The sequence below is a fragment of the Gallus gallus genome, chromosome 5, assembly GCF_016699485.2.
Source record: "Gallus gallus isolate bGalGal1 chromosome 5, bGalGal1.mat.broiler.GRCg7b, whole genome shotgun sequence".
NCBI lineage: Eukaryota > Metazoa > Chordata > Aves > Galliformes > Phasianidae > Gallus > Gallus gallus.
In genome coordinates, this window is record NC_052536.1 from 18,094,891 (window position 1) to 18,117,358 (window position 22,468).

The window sequence follows — 22,468 nt, forward strand, 5'->3', positions numbered from 1 at the left end:
ACAGAGCAAAGAGGTGGGCTGCAGTTCTTGGCGTAGAGCTGCCGGGAGCACATCTGGAGACAGCAATCTGAAGTTACTATTTATGGGCTTTGCTCCTGGGGGACCTGCAAGCTCAGCCTGTGCAAAACTTCCCAACAGAAAAATACTATATACACGCTGGCCTGTAGTAATTGCTTGACAGCACGAGCTTCTATGATAGAGGCAAAGCAGCTTTTTCTTTTAGAGTGTGATAAAAGCTACAGCATCCTCCATGAGCCAGGGAAAGAGCTCACACACGCACAACTGCTGTGCAGCAGCTGTACCCACAGCAGGTTTTCCATGCGTGAGTTGTTACCCTGTCACAGAGAGGCAAACTCCTGCACGCTTCCTAGGGTAAAGCTTGCACCCGTGCAATGCCCAGATGGCAGCTCCTGCATATGCTTGGCTTCCCCCCGCCTGCGGATGGAGAGCCCTGGGAGCACAGAGGCTGTCTCTAAGTGTTTTGTTTTACCTCGCATCAGAAGCAAAAACAAGCACCCCAAACCCTGCCTTATTATTTAAGGTATGATCTATAAAGTAAGGGACCACCTGTGTTTTGTATGCCAATGTGTACAAAAAAACTAGTGCAGAGATGGAGGGGGATGCCTTTGAGGTGCAAAGTTTGGATTCGGTTTTGAAAGAAAAAAGCCTTTCTAAAGGAGAGCTTGAAAGGAAACTTAGGAAACTGACTGAAAGCACTCACGATGTCTTCCATGGCACTGCTCAAAGAATGTCAAAGGTTTTGGCAAGCACTAGGCATATGGGTAAAATTAGCTTAGCCCATAGTAACTAGCCTATGCTAGCACCTACCATCTTCACAGAAGCCTGAGAAATGTGTGCTTCAGTTGATACAAAGCACATGTACACTGGCAGAGTATGGGGAGAAGTGCTATGTGAGTGCGTGCCCAGACTAAGTGCTCACGTGGGCAGATGCAGCACAGATAAAGCTTAAAAGGCTGCCACCTCTGACTTTCCATAGCTATGTCCCCTTAAGGTGCAGCTACACAGAACAGTCTTAGCCTGTATTATCATATCAGGCAGAGTTAGGAAATAGCAGGCATGCCACAAATGAGCTTGGAGCAGAGTTCAGTCATTGAACTGCACCGGCACGCTTGCCAAGTAATTTAGCTTTGCATTAGGTTTTATGGATAGCGAGGAGTATCCTTTGTTGCACAAGTGGGGAGACAGAGATATAGCAAAAACTAAGAGCCTTCCTGGCTGCCAGAAGGAAAAAGTAAAGAGCAACAAAAAGAGTTCAAGGAGTCCTAATTAAGTCTCCTGTCGCTTCTCTCATTCATGAAAAAGAATTCTAAGAGTAGTGATTATCGGAAAGGATACAAATACAGCACTTCATCACTTGCAGAGCACGACAGAAGTGGCATTCATTGTTATTTATGTGTCCAGCCCATTCATTTAACTCAGTCAATATGGGCGATAAAATTCATTCAAACCTGCAGTACTGTTCAAGATATAACTCTGGTATCAAAATTAGTGCTAATGACAGCAACTTTGAAAGACTACAAACACTTAGTAAAATACCTATGATGTGCTAATGAACCAGGTTAATTATAAATCCCTGTTCAATATACATGTGAGAGGAGGATATTAATAGGTACTTATACTTTTCATCAGGGCATCTGAGAAAGCAAAAGATTATCTTGTAATTAAGACTGAGGCATAAGTGACTGAATATTTATATTGCAATCTTTCTCTCTCATTCTTCCTGCACAACTTCTGGCAAGACAAAATCCTTCTACCCAACTGTGGCGTTTGGCCAAAGGTTCTTTATCTCCTCCTAAAACCTTGAGCACACGTTGCCAATATAGTATATTGAGTCCCACTCCCATGAAACATGGAAAGTAAAGCACTCGGTCCACCTACTTGAGCTGCCTGGGCTCGCAGTCCAGCCCAGGTAAGAGCAGCCTGGCTGTCTGCCTGATGTCATCGCTGTCCACCGTTAAGCTGCGCCGGTGCTCGGCATAGGTGATAGCCACCCGCATCCACTCCATCAGCGGCGGCAGAAGCATGAAGGGCCTGTGCAAACAGGGAAAAAACAAGTCATGGTTAACGTGGGTCTGCTGTCTTCTACTAGGACTCAGCATCAGCACATTTCACCTCTCCCTCTGCCTGTGTGTGAGAGGCAGACAGATAAAGCCCATCCTGCAAAGGTAGCTCTATCCTCTTGCTCGGCAAGGCGGCAGGTCAGCAGGTGAGAGACCACTTGTGCACAAGTGACCCTTTAAGCACACTGCAGAACTGCTGCAGCTTTGCTTTTATGTCTTTTTCGCCAGCAAAACTTGCCACACTTTGGATTTACGAATGAGTAGAAACAAAGAGATTTGATTAACCAACATGGAGACAACTCTGAGGAAGAAAACATGTATAACAAACAACAAATTGTAAGCAACTTGCAGAAAAAACAATTTACCTGATCCTAATTTGTACAGCACCCACACAGTGAGGTTTCAGTCTATACAAGGAATTGCAAGGCAATAAAGCAACATAAATATGACAGTAACAACAGCACCAACAGCCATTCTGGACTAGCTTCTGAACAGCCGCCCCCCCAGCTCCTATGAATGAAAACAACACTAAAATTACACAATAATATATGGGTATCATAACACTCATACACAACATATCTCTCCTCCCAGTACACAGCCAGAGTGATCTGTTGTTTGCTTGATTTTCCCCCAGGGATACCTGCCACCGTGGTGCGAGGCTCAGAAGCGCCAGCTGTAATTGGAAACACCTCTCCCATTTCTAGTGATGAATTTACTCAGGCTGAAAAAAAGCCCTTTTCATTTAAGCATTCAAAAGAAAGTAACCGAGGGGATAAGGTACCAGTTCCTTTATAAAGTTGAAGGAAAAAAGATGCCTACCAGAAAATATAAAATGATATTAATGAAAGCAGCTGAACCCATGAAAGGCATTTTCAAAGCAGCGCACGTATGTGTGTGCGCACATCTGCCATCACAGTAAGAGCGAGCAGCGCCGATCCCATTAGAAATCATTTCATCAATAATGAGATTTGTAAGCAGAACTGCCTTTGGATGGCTTTGAACATCCTTCAGGCTGGAATAATTCTACCCCAGCAAATATGTGCAAGCTCTTTCAATTTTACCAGTTGCAAAGCACACTCCAATAAGTTGCCATTTTCTGCTGGCAAACGAGCCTGCTTATTTTCCCTCTGCTCCTTTCCTTCTCCTGAGTGGCAAAGCAATATCTACAAAATCACAGGTCAGTCTAAATATCTGATCAATCCTGGACCGCCAGTGCAAGACTGTTCTTAATGTGACTTGCTGCTTTTACCAGTATGCTTCTACATCAATCAACTACAATTTTAGGGCTCCTACATCCTTCACTTTGAAAACCGTGCAGTAGCTCACCAGCTGAGAGACCTTCTTGAAGCTCAGCTTTAATTCCGCAGCCCATTTAAGCTTACTAACTCGCTCCAGATCCGTGGGATGATCGCTGCAGCCAATCTGCAGCACAGCCAGCTCAGAGTTGACTGACTGCCCTGAGGGAAGAGCAGCAATCCAGACAACTCGGGTTTGGGAGATGGATTCAGCAGTTGGCCCCAGAGAACTTTCTGGCCTACAACAGAGCCAGCATTTACACCTTTTAGCTTCAGGCATCAAAGGGAGGAGCCTAAATTCAGTATCCAGACTCGCTCTGTGTTTAGGAGCCCCTAGCCTTCTCCCAAAATGGTGAGCACAGAAAGACGTGCTTAAAAGCACTAGAATGAAATATTCAAGAGCGATTAATTAAACACCCATCTTATAAGTAACCGTAAGTAACAAGTAATCTGGAACCTTTTGTGGCTGTGGACAATTCTGGCCACATCACGGCATCCCCAAAGCTTTCACGTTGGGATCATTGCTGGACGGAGAACCGTGCTGATCCAGCACAGATCAGATTGTCTTCCCAGGTAGCGAGCCAGACCCGGGTAACTGTTATGTTGCTGCAATAGGCTGTGCTCAGCCAGCAGAAAATACCATCGAGTCTGCATCAGAAATAACATGTACTAAGAAGAAATTTCCATTCTCTAAAAACTGGCATGTGCCAGGATCCTAAATGGACTGCATGCACAAGCAGATCTTGAACAAGAAAAGCCTGGCTGGGGAGGAAAGGGAAGGAAGAGGTGTTTGCTTGGTTGTTTTAAATCACAACAGATTTTTCCAAAAGCTTTAAAAATCATCTCAATACACTAGTTAAGTGCCCTGCCTCAAAGAGAGCAGACTTTAGATTGCAGTAAGTGACAGGAAGGATGACTTTCTCTCGCTGCTGTCCTACTCTGTCCCAGTCCCACCACTCACATTACTGTGCAAGCAAAAAAATCATTATTCTATCAGTAGTGATTATGATGACCTCAATCTCCATTTTGCTGTAAAGGCTCTATTTCCCTGGAAAATTTCTAGCTTGAGGATGGAATTTCTGTTCTTCCTCCTGTTCCCCCCCTTTTACCCAACTCTTTCCTTTCTTCACAGTATGCTTGTGGGCATGCTAGCAGCAGCACTTCACTCATTTTCTCCCTGACAATACATTACATAAGCAGCGCTACTGCATGATCTAAGAAGAGAGAGATGCAGTTCAGCTGAAGTAAATGCCAACGCTGGGTTGCACTGCACTAAGAAAATAAATGCAATTATTCTTTTTTCTAGAAAATAAATGTAATTGTCATCCCTATGGCTCTTAACCTGGGCTTCTGCCTGCCTCCAGGGAAACACCGATCATTTCACAGTCTGAAAAACACTGGAGGAGGATGGAGGGGTGAAACCTCCACGGAGAATTAACTGGGAAGATGCCGCAAGCTAAAAAATGAATTTCTATCTACGTATTTCTGTCTGTGCCATGTTCTGGACAGTGCATTTTCCTCATGATTTTCTGACATTTGGAAGCATTTGGCAGCTCATTAAATTCTGCACATGAAGCGATCCAGCCCTGGGAAACTGTCGTATTCCCAGCAGTAGTTCACTGGGGGCACACACACTGTGTATTCTATGAAGAATGCCACCACTGCTTTGTTCAGCTTCTTGTCATCTTGCCTTATAAGAGACCAATTTTACATGTGAACCGGAATAGTACACAGCAGTAAAAGTAAAATGAACACTCCTTGCTTACTACATGCCTTGTAAAGAAACACGGTAATGTCTGAGAGCACCACGAGCTATCAATATTTTATCCATCAGTTGTTTAACATTTTCTCCACTTCAAACCAGAGAGCCCCGCCATTGCCAAGGGATCAGGTTGGAGATGTGCTCTGAGAAAGAATGGAATCTATTGTTGTTGTTTTCCCCTCATTTGAACAAAAATGCATTCTTCTGTGTAGACATAATCAAGAAGGATGGTGGCAGCCGCACTTGGCAGAGAACTTACAGCCAGTTCATTTGTTGAAAGGGGTTGTAGCTTTTCCCTGGAAATGTGCTGCACTTAACTGATTACAATTGCCTAGGACACGACTGGCATGTGGGGATCATGTGTGGCAATCTCTGAGGATACGCTGTGGGTTCACAGACTTTCAGTGTCAGGTCATTCATCACAAAGAAACCACTCTCCAAAGCAAGCTCTTCTCAGGATTTTTAAGAGCCCTAAGGCCAAGGCATTTTTGGCAGAGGGAAGTTAATTGTATGCAGAGGAGGCAAGACCTCCACAGGAGTCAGAAGATGATGCCATTGGTATGCCATTCACTGCTGAATGCTAAGAAAATGCTCGTGGAGCTTCAATTTCAGAGGTGAGGAACACCTGTCATTTCAGATGAAAAGAGTAAGGCTTCCTACAGGGAACTTTCACAGTGCCAAATTCCTCCCTGCTGCTTGGAGGGTCCGGTGACAAGACTGATGAAGAAAGGGGGAGTGGAGAAGGAGGAGACATTTTGCCTGCTGCCACTTCTCTTTCCTCCTGTTTAGCTATAGCATACAATACTGAAAAAGCTCTCAGTCTCACCTGTTGCTTCACCCTCCCCCTCCCCCAATCTTTTTTTTAAGGAATGAGCTTGAAAGTCACTTTGCAAATGCGCAGGAAGGTAAGGGAGTAGTGTGTCAAGCAGGAATACTGGTGACCGTCCTGTGGCCAAGGAAGCTCCTAATGAGGGGTCCTGCAGACAGACGTACAGTGAGCAGAAATATGCAGGGGAATAAAGGTGGGAATAAGATTGATCTACAAGTAAATGGTGATTAGTGTAGGAAGATAGCTAGACGATGCACTGTCTGAACCAACTGCTTTTACACCAAGACAGAAAAAATTCAAGTATGGCAACAGAGTCAAAAAGAAAACAGAACAATGTCTGATGAGCTGGAGAAGGAAAAGACTCGGAGGCATTACAGAGTATCCAAACCCAAACCATTTAACGTCAAAGTAGAAAACAGAAGCATACTTAAAGCTTGGATTCTCAAGCACTAAACCATTCTGCAAGTTGCAGCAAAGAAAGTTCACTGGGTATGTAATTATATGTGAATAAAGTAACAAGAGAAACACAAAATCTTTACTCCAAAACACAACCAGCTTAAGCGTGGAACCATTCCTTTCAGATTCAAGATATTTTACTGAGTTTGCAAAAACCTACCACATTTACAAAGAAAAGACAGGAACTGCCATCCTGGTTCTGATCCAAAGATCATCGCAACTAATGCCACGTCTTTCAAAGCAAACAGTCCCAGCTCTTCACAGAAATGGAAAAAGAAATCTAATCGCAGCCAACTGGCCTAAAGGGAAAGCTTTCTTCTGAACTCCCTTGAAACAGTGATTGGCTCATGTCTTAGAAGATAAAGAGTTCTCAGATTTTAGTGGATCATTATCAAGCTGCTAAGGTCTTGGCTTGGTTCTGCCACAACACTAACTTCCAGAGTACAGTGAGTTATCCTTCAGTGGGACACTAACAGAATGAAAAACATCTGGATAATATTACATTTATTGGGATCCTTTCTGCACTGAGTCTGCCTTCACAATTTCCTCTGCTGATAGAGCATAAAACAGTACAAGAGTAGTTTTAATCCAGAAATGGCAGCTCTGATCTTTACTAGCAACCACAGAAATCATTTTTTTCTGTTCTTGTCTGCAACCTTCACTGAGAAATGAGACAGGTTTTATTCTACGTTAGCTACAAAACAAAATAAAAACTCACTAAAAAAAGCTCGCTAAAAGAAAGCATGAAGAAATCACCGAGGACTCTCTAAGAATCTTAAAAAGATACTTTAGTCTATGATTTCCTTATTATTTATTGTTTTAGCAACAGGGAAAAACCATTTTCAGACTGAAAGCAAATACTTCTGTTGTTCTAGAATGTGCCATGTGTACTCTACAAACACATTTGTAACATCTGCGTACTGTGGCAGAAGGAACTCAGTTTATAGGCAGATGTAAAATAATTAAAACCAACTTAAACTATATGTAGGTGATGATAAGAGTCAGATAAATACACACGATAGCTTTAAGTATAACAACATGGTCATAGTGATGTGGTGAAGGATGTGACTTGCTTCCATCTGCCTCAAGAGCACACAGAGCCATTTGATCCCTGTCACTGTGAGTAACCACCTCAACAGAGGAGACATCAGGGAATGGAATACCATTGGACTTGCTCTTCTGCTCCTCCCCACTCTTTGACATCCTAAAGTTCTCCATATGCTAAAAGGCACTACAGCAAACAATCAGGCAGGTGAACTGAGGGGCAAATTCTTGCACAACTCTGGACCTAATTGCAGTCTTAAGCTCTAATCAATAGACAGCTCTGTGCTTAAATCACTTGCATGAAGATTGGATGCAACTTTTAAAGACAGATTTACTGAATCTCATGCTACACACTGAAAACAGCACTTGCCAATGACACGTGTGTGAACTTGTAACACCAGACATGCAGAGACCAATTCTGTACATCTCTGAGGGCCCTGGGTCTCAAATGCAGCCTCTGAATGGCTGTGAGCTTTCCCAGCTCTTCACACAACAAAGCAGTAGCTCTGGACTTTATAATGAACTGCTCATTTGTGTCACATCTGTTGAGCCTTTCCCATGTAAAAAGGTGACCGTGCTGGCTTCCAAGCCCCCCCATTTTGCTAGGACAAGGCCTTTCACTGCTGCTGTTCGGAAGGAAGCTTACACCCCTCTGCTGCCTTTCAGGCCTGCTGTGGCCAGCAGCAAGGACACCTCACTTCTGCGTTCCTCTCACACATTACTCTCTGCTGTTTGTGGTGTTACAGTTCAAGTTTCTGAAGGCCCATACAGCTTGTCCTCAGTTACACAACTGGTCACAATCCACCCCAACCTTTCAGCTGTCATTAAAAATCTATTTGTGTGGAAAATCTTAAAAATTCCCTTTGTGCCCCTGTACTTGTGTTTTTAAGTCATCAGCACTGACTAACAAAAAATGAGAAAGGAGAAGGGCCATTATTGTGGATTTTCTGGGTAATTCAGTCAAAAGCTTGCAGAATGACCAGAAGAGGCCGGCATGGTTTGTTCCAACCTGAGCCACTTTAACATTTAGGGCCCCATAACCAGGATCTACCCCAAACAGACTGACTGAAAAGATGTTGCCATGTGCTACAAAAGCACAATTCCTGCCGCGAAAGAAAACACTGATCCAGTTTGGAGCAAAACAGGAGTGCAAACTACAAGCATTAACTGAAAGAGCCTGTAACAACATGCTATGTGATAGGCAGAAATAAACACAGGCAGAAAGCCAGAATGGGTTGTCTGTTATTCTTGGATTAACCTTGATCTTGTGGCCAGAAAAACCAAGAGGTATTCTTATGGTTCATTCCAGGTGCTAGGCTAGCAAAATGAAAGCAAACCACAGTGCGCTACCTGCAAGAAGATTTATCTGGGATCAGTATGATTCTTCACTACCAAGTGCTGGAGCTCCTCCCTCCTCCATCATATTTTTTTGCCCATTATAGTTAATTCCTGCAAACACCAGTCGGATTGAGATAACAGGCCTGTTAGTTATGACTTCAGTCATGCCAACATGCATATGTTAAAAACATATGCTGATTCTCAAGCCAAAACCAATCTGCCAGATTCAATCACAGAACTAATTTTCAGGGCCCAGTTGTAAAATCTTGAATGCAGAGCATTGCCGTGCTTACAAAAATTGCCTGAAGCTCCTGAGTTGCAATTGTGAGAACAAAGAGCCAGAAAGAGAAATATTTTTTGTGCAGTTCTGGAATACTCAGAACTGTTTAATTATAACTGCAAAAGTTTGTTCCGCTGAACAAAGACAATCCTGAGCAAAGCACAGATTTAACAATAAATAGGGAAACATTGCCATTTATTTTACAGCACAAGCCAAAATCTAATTAACATTTCGCAAGACAGTTTTACAAATATAAAAATACTGGTAGATAGAAGCTAAACATTTAAAGACTAATAGATGATTCGTTCATATTTCAGAACAGCAAAAAGGTAGATGAAATTTCTATTTTCACTGCTTGACTGATGTTATGCTTCTGAGCCACGTCACGCTACTGCGAGCATGGCCTCCTGGTAAATTAATCTCACCTGACACCAACGTCAATGGATTCCTAATGAAACTCTAAATAATCTTTTGGCTTTTTACATTCATGCAAGTTTAGCATGAGGGCATGAGAAACACCCTAATACGTGCAGATGAAGAGAACTGATTTTGGAGCTCTCTTAGGTACAAACTAAAATCAGGCATTCACTCCAGCCAGCGGTGTAATTATGTAACTCGGGTTCTGGCTGCTGTACTACAATCATAGAAGATCTCACTAAATAACCAAAATTTTAGAATCCATTTTCTTGAATAAAAGGCAATCAAGCCCACAGGGTGTAGCATTTGTGAATGAATAGGCTGTACTCATCTCTCTAAGCCAGTGCCAGGTAAGACACGACACATATCATTAATGAAAGATTATGACGAGGAGTTACATCACCGCTAGTTGAAATAGATACAATTGGCACCATTTTTTAAATTATTTTGCAAGATCACACAAATTGAGCCTTACTAGCAAGCTGTTCAATGAACATATTCCTCTCATGCCTTCAAAGATCTTCCATTTTGTTCCTTGAGCTGCTGCTGTACAGAAATAGAGTATATACACTCTCAGTGAACATCAATTATAATTCTATGTTTCAGTACCTCAATATATACCTGTCTGCTCCAATCAAAAACAACTTAGGATACGTGTAAAGTTAAAAATCTCTTGCCACCTTGGGTATCAGTAGCCTCATCATCTCTACTGAATTGTAAAAAGTGTGCCTTCCTCTTAGGAAAAGGTCTATGACACATTTCTACATCATAAACTGGGGGAATCTTCACAAATGACAACCTTGCAAACCAGAAAAGTGTAAAAGTACTTACCTTCAGAATCTTGATATGATCATATGTGTAGTTGTTAGGACTCCTAGCACAAATATGCAGCCAGAAGCATGCCCTGTGGCATAAGCAATACTTTCTACAAAGCAACATCTTGCTACCAAAGTTTTGCATCTTGTACACTCTGAACTACAGAGTTGCACACTTTATACTGAGTTTGCAGATGACTGAGTGCAGTGGTGCAGTACAGGATAGGAATTAGATTTAAAAACTCAGCTGTCATCCAACTGTTTATGTCAAGACTATTTTTTTTATCCCTTCTCTCTCTAAATAATCTTCAAGACTTCAATAACCTTACATAAAGATTTACGTTCTAATGGAAGGTTGGAGAATGGAGTTTTCTTATACACAGCCAAAACTCACTCTTGCAATAGGTTTAACCTGCTTCATTTTGACCATTGCCAAGCGTACAGCTCTGTGGCTACCACAGCTTATGGCTGGCATTACAGAATTAGAATATTTTGTTTCTAATACCAAACTAGAAGGATATTTTTTCCTTTCAGCACTGTTAAAATTCTGCTGTCAGAAAGCAGATCTAAAAACACAGAAACATCGATGAACGATATGCATCAATTCTAATGCCAAGTGCAATGTGCACAATTATTTTCCTTCAGCTTGTTGAAAAATAAACTATAATTCAAAATCTTTGTCTGCTCTCCATTTCATTACCTGCTGCTTGAATAAGCCTTCCTTATCAACACCCTGGACTCTGCATTTCAAATACAAAGGAAGAATAAAATGCATGTGGAAGATGAGAAACCAAAATATTTCTTCCAAGAGTTTTTACCTGAAAGAAAACTGAAGCAGCAACATTTTTTGAGGAATAAAGCAGTTTTCACTTGCCTTTCTTAGTTACCTCTGAGCCCTGAGTATATGGCTGGAACTGTACATAGTGAGAATGACAATGCATCACTATACCTGGGCAAATGCCTTTTCTGTAGGTGGTCAAACTAAGTTAGTTTGGTCACCTACCCTTGAGCAAAGACCAAGCATAATAAGCATTGCAACACAGAGATTTTAGCAGACAAAAAGAGGTTCCAAAGCAAGTTAATTAAACTATTGCAACATTTCTTATATAAGGAAGAATGGGATACCCAGATGGAAAGTCATTTAAGGAGCATATGTTTCTGTGGTGTTCCAATGCATCAAAATTCTTCAGAGAGAACCTTCCCAAAAAGTTTGGCAGCCACATCAGGGATCTCAGCACAGCTACCTGGCACAGTGCAGTGCTGCACAGAGGTAACTCTTAATTGCACAGTCTGGATACTGGAAGCAATATAATTGCAACAAGATGCATTCTGAGCAGCTTATAATAGCCCTGTTATAATTTCACGCTCAACTACTTATACTCATCTCAAATAGGCTTGTCTATCTTCTCCTAGCGCTATCTTGTGGCTAACTCATCCTGAACTGAATCCTGTTCAAAACTCATACTGAACGAATCCTGTACTGAAAGATCTTAGCAGTTCTAAAGCACTTGTATCAGAAGACCCTATACCTCTTTGGAAGCATGTCTTATCTCTGAAGGGAGCTGAAGAGGTGAAGAATGGCTATGTGAATTGCTTATAGTAGCAGAGTTTTCCAGCAAGCTTAGAAATAATTATTTACAGCCCCTGTTTCTCTGCCCTGTTCTCTAGGCTTTAAGATGTTGCTTATCCAAGGCTTGCTAATCCATGCCAGAAAGAGCTTTAGGTACCAAGTCTTCAGCTGAACTGAAAATCCCAGCAGTTTGACTTAAAGTACCCCTTTCAGCAGCATCACTTCAGATTTACACTGATAAACCGAGAAAGTAAAACATGGTTCATTATCTTTTCTCTCTGAGCAAACACATCAGACCAGCACGCATTGTATCAGCACATGGTTGTTTAGCCCCAGAAGAATCCACAAACCAGAGCTGAATCTGCTTAGACATGTAACTCATTTGAATAGGATTTGTATTGCAGAGCAGACATACTTTTAAAACAGTCAGCTCAGCATTTACTATAAGAACACTTGATGAAAACTGCACAATTTAGCATCCTAAGTGACAATCAGGTCATGGCTGTACATGCACTTGTAGGTAGGGGACCAGGAAACGCAAACTGCCAGAGTCTCCTTTAAAAGGAGACAAAGCAGAGACATACAATCTAGGATCACCCCAGGGAAAGCTTAGTTTCTAATCCCCACAAGGTCAAAGAGAAAGAATGATTGTTGCTATTATCATAAATTATACCCAGAAACGTTTACTCTTCAGAAGAGCTTAGCTCTCAGCTCTCTGTAACAAAGATGTCAGGGAAAATAAGAGAGAAAACCCCAACAGTCTGCCAACCGTGGCTGCTGCACTGCAACAACTCTGAACTGTGTCTTTATTTAGCTGATGCTTTAACAAGGGCCACACTAACTCCTTCCTCAGGAAGCAGGCAAGTTCTGCATGTCTGTAATTTAGTCCAACAGGAAATAATATTAGCTTCAATTGGAAACAGCAATTACTGAAAAAGAAACTTGCTGGCTTTTTACCATCATTCTTTGCAATATTTTCAGAACCCTTCATCCGCAGTTACTACTTTTTACTTATATTACCTACAGGAGCACCGTGGTTATCTCTGAAGAACTATCTCTAGAAAAAATGGAGACAGACTGATATTAAACGACAGCCAACAGCAAGGAGACAAATAGAAACTCAGTCAGTCCTGTACAACTTTAACAGGTAGTTGCTGTCCCAAGGGCCAGGAGACCTTGCTTTATTCAGCTCTGTATCTGTAAAATACCTTTTTCATAACACTCGCTATAACAGTTCTGTTCTCGCTTTTCATGCATTACTGTTCCTTCCTTTTTTTATGCTACTTTGCTTCTTAATCTTCTGGTGATGAAATGGCAACAATAAACAATACACAACATAGAGGGTCTACAGGCACTGAGCATTTGTTTGTACTCGCCCAGAGAATACAGGCAACTCATTTAACGGGTTCTTATTTTCTCCTACCTTCTTTTTGATCTGAACAGATGGAAACTTAAGTGCAGAAGCCAAGAACTTAACATTGAAATCTTCACAGAGTTACAGTAATTACTGTAGCTGTAGTTACAGTAATTGCAGAGTGGTAGCACACATACACACAATGGCCATCATCTCTTTGTTACTAAAGAAATGAGCCAACACTTGGCTACATAGTTTTCAAACACTTTTACAAGTAGGGGATGTATGCCAGAAGTGGCTTGGGTCAAAGACACAATGCAAGCACTGACATCTACTGTAACTGTGCTTTTCAGAAGAAACTTTTGTAACTGTCAGAACAAAGACTGCCAAAAGGTGGTACTGCTCATCCAGGTAGGTGGTAAGGAACAGTTACTGCCTGCTAAGAGAACAGCCATATCTCCAGAACTATTTCTTGACACTTACCAATGACTGGGAAGTTACCAGGTGACACACACACAAATCAACTTTAAGTGACAAAAACTGCCATTGCAACCCCAGAACAGCTGAGGCTGCACGGCACCCCCGGAGATGGTTTTGTTCAACCCAGGGTCAGCTAGAGCAGGTTGCCCAGGCTGTCCACTGGGATTCTGATTACCTCCAAGGACACAGACTACACAACCAGCAGTGGCAACCTGTTACAGTGTGTTAAGTATAGCTTTTTCACGTTCGAGTAGAATTTTCTATATTCCAGTTCGTGCCTTTGTTCTTTCACTGTGCACCAATTAGAAGGGTCTGGCTTCATCTTTGTTTCCCTCCCTACTGGGAGGGAAATATTTATGGAGACTGATAAGATCTCCCTGAACCTTCTCTTAGCCAGACAAAGAAACCCCAGCTCTCTCAGTCACACCTCAAATGACAGAAACTGCATTCCATTCATCATCTTTGTGGCTCTTTGCTGGATTCTCTCCAGTATATCCACCTCTCTTGTATACTGGGGAGCCCAGAACTGTACCTGTACAGGGCTGAGCAGAGTGGAAGGATCTCCCTCTCCACCTGTTGCAAACTCTCTGTCTAATTCAGCCCAGGATGATATCAGCCACCTTTGCAGCAAGAGCACATTGCTGGCTTATGTTTGATATGCTGTTTGATAGAACCTCCAGCTCCTTTTCTGCAAAGCTGCTCCAGCTCATCAGCCTCCAACATGTACCGGTTGCCTGGGGTTAATCCTTCCCAGACAAGAGACTAAGCATTTCCATTTGCTTATCCTAACTGAGATTCCTGTTTGACCAGTTCTTCAACCTACAGAGGTCCCTCTGAACAGCAGCACAGCCACCAGATGTATCAAGGATTCTCCCAGTTTCTTATCACCTGCAAACCTGCTAAGGATGCACTCTGTCTCATTATCCAGGTCATTAATTAAGTTGTTAAACAGTATTGATCCCACCATTGATCCCCGGGACATATCACTAATGACTGACATCCAGGTTGGACTTTGTGATGCTCATCACTAATCTTTGAGCCCAGCAATTCCCTTCCCACCCATCTAGCCCATACTTCATCAAATTTGTCTATAAGAGTGTTATGAGAGACAGTGTTGACAGCCTTGCTAAGTAAAAGACACACATTGCCCGCTGTTCTCCTCTCATTCACCAAGTTATCACAAAAGGTTTCCCCTTTGCAATCCATGCCGACTACTCCAACCCACTCTTTTGGCATCAACATGTTTTGAAATAGTTGCCATTATTTCAGATTATTTCCTCCTACCCATGGTCTGAAATCAGGCTAATCAGAGTCTTTCTTCTCACTGAAAATCACCTAACAAAACACAGTATAACTCTCATTGGTATTCTACCAAGCCAAGCACTATGGTCTCACAGCAAAATGGAACGACATGAAGATCCCTCCATTTCACTTTCCCTTTGTTTGCCCAGTATCTTGTGGATATGCAATGTATATTTTTCCTCTACTGCTCTGTCCAACTTGTTCATTATTTCAGATCAGCAAATTGATAGACAGGGTTTGCATTTCAGCATAAGTTATACTGGTGAAGAAAATTAACTCCAGAAAGAGCTCCCAGGGATGCTAGATCTTTATGCAAGAATCCACTGTTTCCTTACCAGTCTGTCATTACTGATAGTTCCATAGCACTCAGTAAGCACAGGTGTTCTGTTAAAGCTTCACTGTGCTCTAAGAGAGGGAACCATCCAATCTGAAAGGGACCTCTGGAAACTGTCCATCCAACCCTGGATATTCACAGTTCTAACATTCATTCAGTTCACATACTAATATAATATTTTAATATCACTCGCAGCTGCACAAAGCAGATCAGATATTTTTATTTACATTTTAATATAAAGTAGTCACTGTGATAATTTACCAACAATTTTAAGATATGATCAGCAAATGCAGTTCACGAGACTCTCGCAGAGTCTGTCAGTAATCCCTACTGGAGTGCTCCTTGTTTACCTTCTGCATCCCTATCGTGTCAGATGAACTGAACCCTTTCGGGATCAAAGGAAGAGAATTGAGAATTGCTGCAAGCAAGCTCAGAGATGAGGTGGATTATCTCTGATAAGAAATACAAACGCTTGGCTGGCATGAAACCAGCACCAGCTGTTGCTGCAGTACCTACACATCCACTCCTCTGGCCCAGACTGTCCACATGCTCAGGCCTCAGAGACACAGTGGCCCCACCAGTCAGAGGACCAGGCAAGTCAGGTTATCTGCTTACAGGTGTTTAAATATCAAGTCACACATTCACACCTTCTAATCTTCTAGGTCATCTGTCCCCCTGCACATTCATATCTGACATCTGAGACTTCATACACTAATCGTTGACTACCGTTCACAGAATCCAATATATATTCAGTAGTAAGGTTTCAAGAGGCTGACTTTTTGGTGCATGGCTTCAGATACAGCTATGCTAACCAAGTATTTGTTTCACTGTGCAAGTTCTTGTTCACCTGTAACACTTTCCCTGTGCGCCAAGGCTGGCATAGGGAGGCAGACCCTTTGCTCTCTATGAAGTCTGTTCTGTGCTGTTTGACTTGGTATTACAGTGATATTCTTCTCCCTGTAATTGTGCAGAGAATTTAAATAACCTATGTTTGTACCACACCCCTATTTCAATTCAGAAGATCAGAAGATAGAGGCTACTTTAGAAACACTCTAGTTAATGTTACAAATTGCTTACAGCCAGCAATATGGGAGAAAGGCTAGTCTGTTCCAGGTGCAAGCAAAGTGAAAAGACAAAAAAAAAAAGAAAGAGCAGTGTTTGTTTATACAGACAACATAAAAGACAGAAGAATCTAGTAGACTGCACTGCCAGCTTCAGCAGTTACACTTGGATTAATTTGACCCTCAGGGTTTGCAATTAATTCCCCTCGCTACTGGCAAGGTCGCCTCTCACTTTTCAATTTTATAATCTTTGAACATGAAAAAATGATCTATTAAAAAAAGACAAAAAGAAAAACCCCATAATGATCCAGGATTTCATCCTGAGCCTCTCTTCAGACTTTCAGTTAGGATGTCAGGAGCTCACATGCAGGTGCCCCATCTGCATGAGATCCGACTCTCCTAAAAAGTCAGTAGTTTCTGAGTGTTCTTTGTTTCTTTTCTTTTTTTTCTGGTTATATGTTACTGCTGTAGAATGCACTGAGATGTAACCATACAAAACAGAAAGGTGAAAAATACTCACCAAAAGCACAACTAAATGACTGACTCCTCCTGATAAAATATACACATTTTCATTTCTCAGAACTGTGGAAAATGTCAAAATATATTATGTAACTATTTTGTGTGGGCCAGAAACAGCACTACTGACGTACAATTAAGATTAGTCAATAGATGCACGTCGACTGTAGGTTATTAGCCTCTGAAATACGGCCATTCACTCTATCTTCCTTGTGAATGAATATCTCGTAATCATGATTGAATCCAACCCTTGCTGGTCTACGTCTCAAACAGGCAAAAATAGATGCTAGCAGCCTCTTTCCTCAGTAATGGTGAAGGAAACTCATCTTACACATTTATAAACTCTTATTCTTCTTCTAAACCTACCAAATTAAGCCCTTCATCAATAGCAAGTTGGTTTTTTTGTTGTTTGTTTGTTTTTGCTTTAAAGAGGAAAAACAAAACAAAATCCATCAGCATTTTGGGTGAGGGGAAAAAAAGGGTGACCTCTGTGTTTCTGAACAATCACAGTGACAAAGTAAACCCCAGACAGTACCGCTGACAAGGCAGACCCACACAGTTCTGCATGGCTAACAGTTTGTAGCCATGACGGTCCCTGAGATGAGGACCCAATGGAGCACAGTGCAAAGCAGGATGCTGTCCCCAATCTTAACAGAGGATACGGGACTTGAAAACAGAATGAAGGATCACTTATTAGAAAGCTGGTTTTTACTGAAGAATTGCAATAAGTCTTTCATGTGTTTAGTGATGCAGTTGTAGAAAGAGCAGGAAGGTACTAAGATCTCTCAGACAAGAGATACCAGAAGTTATTTTACTGCAGGCTTTTTAAAAAGCACAGCTCACTGAACTAGGTATATCAAGTTCTCTTCCCGATTAATCATGGTAACAATAGGACATGGCTGTAAAAGAAAAGAATTCAGACATAAATATATAAAATTTGAATTAGGAAAGGCTAGGCCACAGATAAATCTAAAAGACAGACAATGATGTAGCTATTCCACTTAATAAAATTCCATAAACCTGCACTTTAAAAGAGTAGAGGGGGAAAAAAGCCTCATGACAGTCCACTCAGAGTCTGGAAACATCCATCTGGAGAAAAGATTTTGTTCTTAACTGGCTCTGAAAGCAGTGATACTTCCCAGTGTTGTCGATGATGCATTTCGAGCAATCAGAGGTCTCAGCAGCAGGCTCTGCAGGTTATTCCTGATTTTCCTTCTTTTTCTGCTAGTTGGATGCCCGTGCAATAGCAAGCAAGACTTTCTGGATACAATTGGCATTAACAATTGGGTTGCTAGTATGCTCTTTAATGTGAATTGATAACCACTGCAAAAATCGATCCATGTGATCAAATCACTCCTGTCTCAAGCCATTGCAGAATTAACATTTAATGTTCCAGGCCTTTTCTGAGCTGAGGGGAAGAAAGCACCTAATTGCGAGGGAAAGAACTAAGGGCTCTAATTATTTCTAAGGATGCACCTAAAGATCATCAAGAAGAAACATACTAAGTAAGATCAAATCAAAGTTTGTTCAAATTAAGAATTTTGTAAAAAATGATGGGGAGGCCACCTTCATCAGGTAGTCACTGAGGATTTAGAAATAGCCATAGCATAGGAGTTCTTTATCAAACACTGCAAGACTCTTGATAAGGAAACTGAACAAGAAGATGCTTGAAAAGGAGTGCTCTTGAAAAGCACAGATACAAGCTGCTTAGAGACCTTTTTCCTCAGTAAGAGCCAGTGGCATGTCTCTGATGTATCTGAAGACAGGCTGAATTTTACCAAGTGAGAAAAATAAAACAGGATCATAAGGCCACTGCTCCACTCTATCTGGTTTGAGTACGAGTGCTTGAATCTGAAAGCATAGCAGGCTGAGATACAAACTTGAACACCATCGATTTCAGGGATGCTTGGACAGGAATTTGACGTTCTATCAGGAACTCTTAATGTAGACCTATCTCTGGTTTCCATGCTAGCCAGAGAAAATTTGGACTGTATGCCACAAGACAAATATCAAATGTTTTTATTTAAATCAATAGGTCAAATACTGGAAGAATATAGCCTTTGAGCAAATAGTACTCAAAAATAGCATGAAAGAACTACAGTCATTCTCCTGGCAGCATCAGATCCCTTCCCAATAAATAATGTTTTAGAGCAGGCATTTCTGGAGATACTCCATGGAACACAAATAGATCGCTCAGCTTCTTCTTTCTACCCTGCTAACACAACACAGGAGAGTAAGCACTAGCCCACTGCTCCTGCCTGACCCTTCCTGAAAGATATAGTATGCATGCTGTCTGTGATTGCAGTTGGCTTCCTGCAACATGCACAACTTTTCCATCTGGATTTCCATCAAATTGGCAAGCCTTGAATTTTACTGATGAATTCTACACTGGCTCTGGAATTTTGCTAGTGTTTTGTTGGATTTTCACTGACAGTCAGATGGGTACTGTCTGTGTGCTTCTGCTGACATAAATTGTTTTTTGTTCACTGACTTTTGGATTGAAATAACACACCAGTAAACTCAGACATTTAAAACTCGGCATGCCAGCAATTCAGAGAGCTCAGAAAGTTCTGATCATAGAATCATGGAGTGGTTTGGGTTGGAAGGGACCTTTAAGATCATCTAGTTCCAATCCCCCTGCTACAGGCAGGGACACCTCCCTCTAGCCCAGGTTGCTCAAAGCACCATCTAGCCTGGCCTTGAATGCTTATAGGGAGCGGGCATTCACAACCTCACTGGGCAGCCTGTGCCAGTGTCTCACCACCCTCACAGTAAAGAATTTCTTCTTAACATCTAGTCTAAATCTACCCTCTTCCAGTTTAAAACCATTTCCCATCAATCTGCCCTTATAAAATGTCCCTCCCTGGCTTTCCTGTAGGCCCCTTTCAGATACTGGAAGGCTGCTACAAGGTCCCTCTGGAGCCTCCATTTCTGCAAGCTGAAAAGCATCAGCTCTCTCAGCCTATCCTCATAGCAGAGGTGCTCCAGCCCTCCAATCATCTTCATGGCCCTCTTCTGGACCTGATCTGACTGTCCATTAGTACTCATGCATCCAAGCCTAGTATTACCTTCAGAACCTTCTACAGACCAACAATATTGGCTATAGAAAAATGATTTATAAGATACAGATAATCAGCTACACAATAGGATGAAGGATCCAACTTTCTTTTTTTTTTTTTTTTTTTTTAAACCTTTTCTTAGGTTTTAGGTTACACTAACATTCCTACTATAAATGCTGTACACACACGGTAATCTGTACTTCTGGGATCATGCATCCAAACAGAGATAGGATGAAGGCAGTCAACAGCTTCTATTTCTAGCTTTAAGTCTGCTCCACTGCCCTAGCTGTCAATTAATCTTAGGTAGGCTAGTCTATCCAGCTGTAAAATGAGACTAGAGTACTGACCTCAATTTGTGCTCTACAGGAAGCAAATACTCCATGAGATAAGTATCAATCAGGGTAATCTTGTCTGGACACACTGTTAAATGTAAGACAAAAGCTTTATATTCCACACGGGGAAAAAATGAAGAGGGAAGAAAAAACTTAGTTTACCTTTGGATGGCCCTTCTCCACTCATAGTATCCCATAAAGAATGCCAGCAAACATGCTCTGCTGCTCTGGGACATGATCTCACACTGCAGAGCACTCCCAAGCTCTGCTAGCTTGACATAAGCATTAGGGGAAAAAGCAGAGCAGAAACAGAGCAGGGAGAGAGGGAATGCCACATGGCTGCTAACTCTCCATGGCCCAGAAGCACAATGTCTGATCTCCTATACAATATACACTAAGATCCCTGAGAAACTAAAAATAAATAAATAAATAAAGCACTGCCCAGCAGAGAGACTTTTTTTTTTACAGCAGCAAAGACAGATGTACACTCTAATGGCACAGACAAGTTCTTAGCCTTCAGGCAGTTGGACTAGTGAATAAAGCATCTTGATCCCAACCTTAGGGTCTAATTCGTTTGCCAACATATTGCACAAGTTGCACACTACTTGCAAAATGCTTCCTCAGGTAGCTTATTTGACACCAAACAGCAGATAGTTTACTGCCCATGCAGCAAACTCAGTCAGTTTGGGGTTCACGTGGTCATAGAGTGAGCAGCTACATTAACTGGGGAAATATTTCAGAACGTGTGCTAAGGATATCTAGGTGCTTTCTGTCTAATTTTGCCTATTCTTCTTGCACTTCAGTGCCTTCATCTGGAGGTAAGTATCAGAACCTGACACAGTGTCAATCAACAAACTTCCCACAGCTTCAGTGTACCGGTGTGATTATTCACATACTGGAGGCTGAACAAGAAAGGTCCTCTATCTGCCAAGCTATAGATAGACAATTACATCGACCCCATTCCTGCAGGACTCTGTAGCTTACTGTCCTCAGCACTTTGGCTGAGGAGGTATTTAGCATGGGTAAGGAACACATCAGTTTAAGCTGAATCTGTTCACTGGGGTGCCTTGCATACCTAACTACAAGTATGAATGTTTTCATACCTTGTACAGTTTGCTGCGTGATACGTTCAGAAGGTTGGCCCGCTTTTTAAAAGCCCTGTATGGCAGCCCAGGCATGACAGCCTCCACTGGGCACAGTTTCTGTACTTGTAATCTATTTGCCTTCATGTTGCAGGGAAGCACAGTAGAAACCTTCCAGACCTTCCAGCATTATGATTTTTATAGCACTTTGCATCAGAATGACAAAAATGTGGCACACAGAAAGCTCACAAACAGTCAAGCAAAATGGACAGTAGGCTGTAATGTCCATAGATGTATTGCAGAACTGCAGTTCCTGCTGAATCTATATGGCTCATAGATCTTTCCAAGATGAAGATGGGATTTCACCAAGTCTGTAGCTCTAAGAGCCATCCCTCTCTTTGCTAAACTTCAGATTAGTATTCACCAATGAGATTTACATAGCAGACCGCAAACTGAAGCACGAGCAAATACAGAATAGGTCAGCATTACTGGCCCTTGTTTGTGACAGAGATTTTTTTCAGTAGAAAACAAACTAGGATTGCAATGTACGTCACAAGAATATTCCAGAGAGGGGGCATAAATGTACAAAAGAGTTTGCAGAGTTTGCAGCTGATGTAACACAGCTCAATAAAGAATAAAAGAACTGCACAGCTTTGCCAACCCACATTAGGTGAATCAGTGCTCTCATCTATTAAGCCATAAGTCAGGTATCTCATATGCAGCCTCAACTATTTGTCTTCTTGAGCTCGGAATGAGTAAACTATCTCCTGTATGAAGTGCACCAGCAATATTTTTACTCTGACTATATTAAATGTTCACAGAGATCAATACATTAAGTCACATATAAATATGCCCTGAAGCACGTGAAAGTGAAGGCTGGAAGTTCTTTTCTGACATACCAGGCAGTATTAATTTCATTTTCAGGTTTAACAAACTTCTCATAGCCAACTGTTTAACCCAATGGGCCTCAGATTCTGTTTTTTTTTTCTTCCCTAATGCCAGTTTTTCTCCATTTTAATATATCCCCTTTGATTTCCTTTACAGCTCAATACTGGTCAGAA

At 41.7% G+C, this 22,468-nt stretch overlaps 1 protein-coding gene across 1 annotated transcript in view; it reads right to left on the minus strand.

The window, feature by feature from the left end:
• The window catches only part of ABTB2 (ankyrin repeat and BTB domain containing 2), a 128,510-nt gene that overhangs the window by 18,504 nt on the left and 87,538 nt on the right, over nucleotides 1-22,468 (minus strand). Inside the window, exon 4 of the mRNA XM_040701801.2 lies at nucleotides 1,900-2,052. Within this exon, the coding sequence (XP_040557735.1) occupies nucleotides 1,900-2,052 (153 nt within the window). The remainder of the gene's footprint in view (nucleotides 1-1,899; nucleotides 2,053-22,468) is intronic.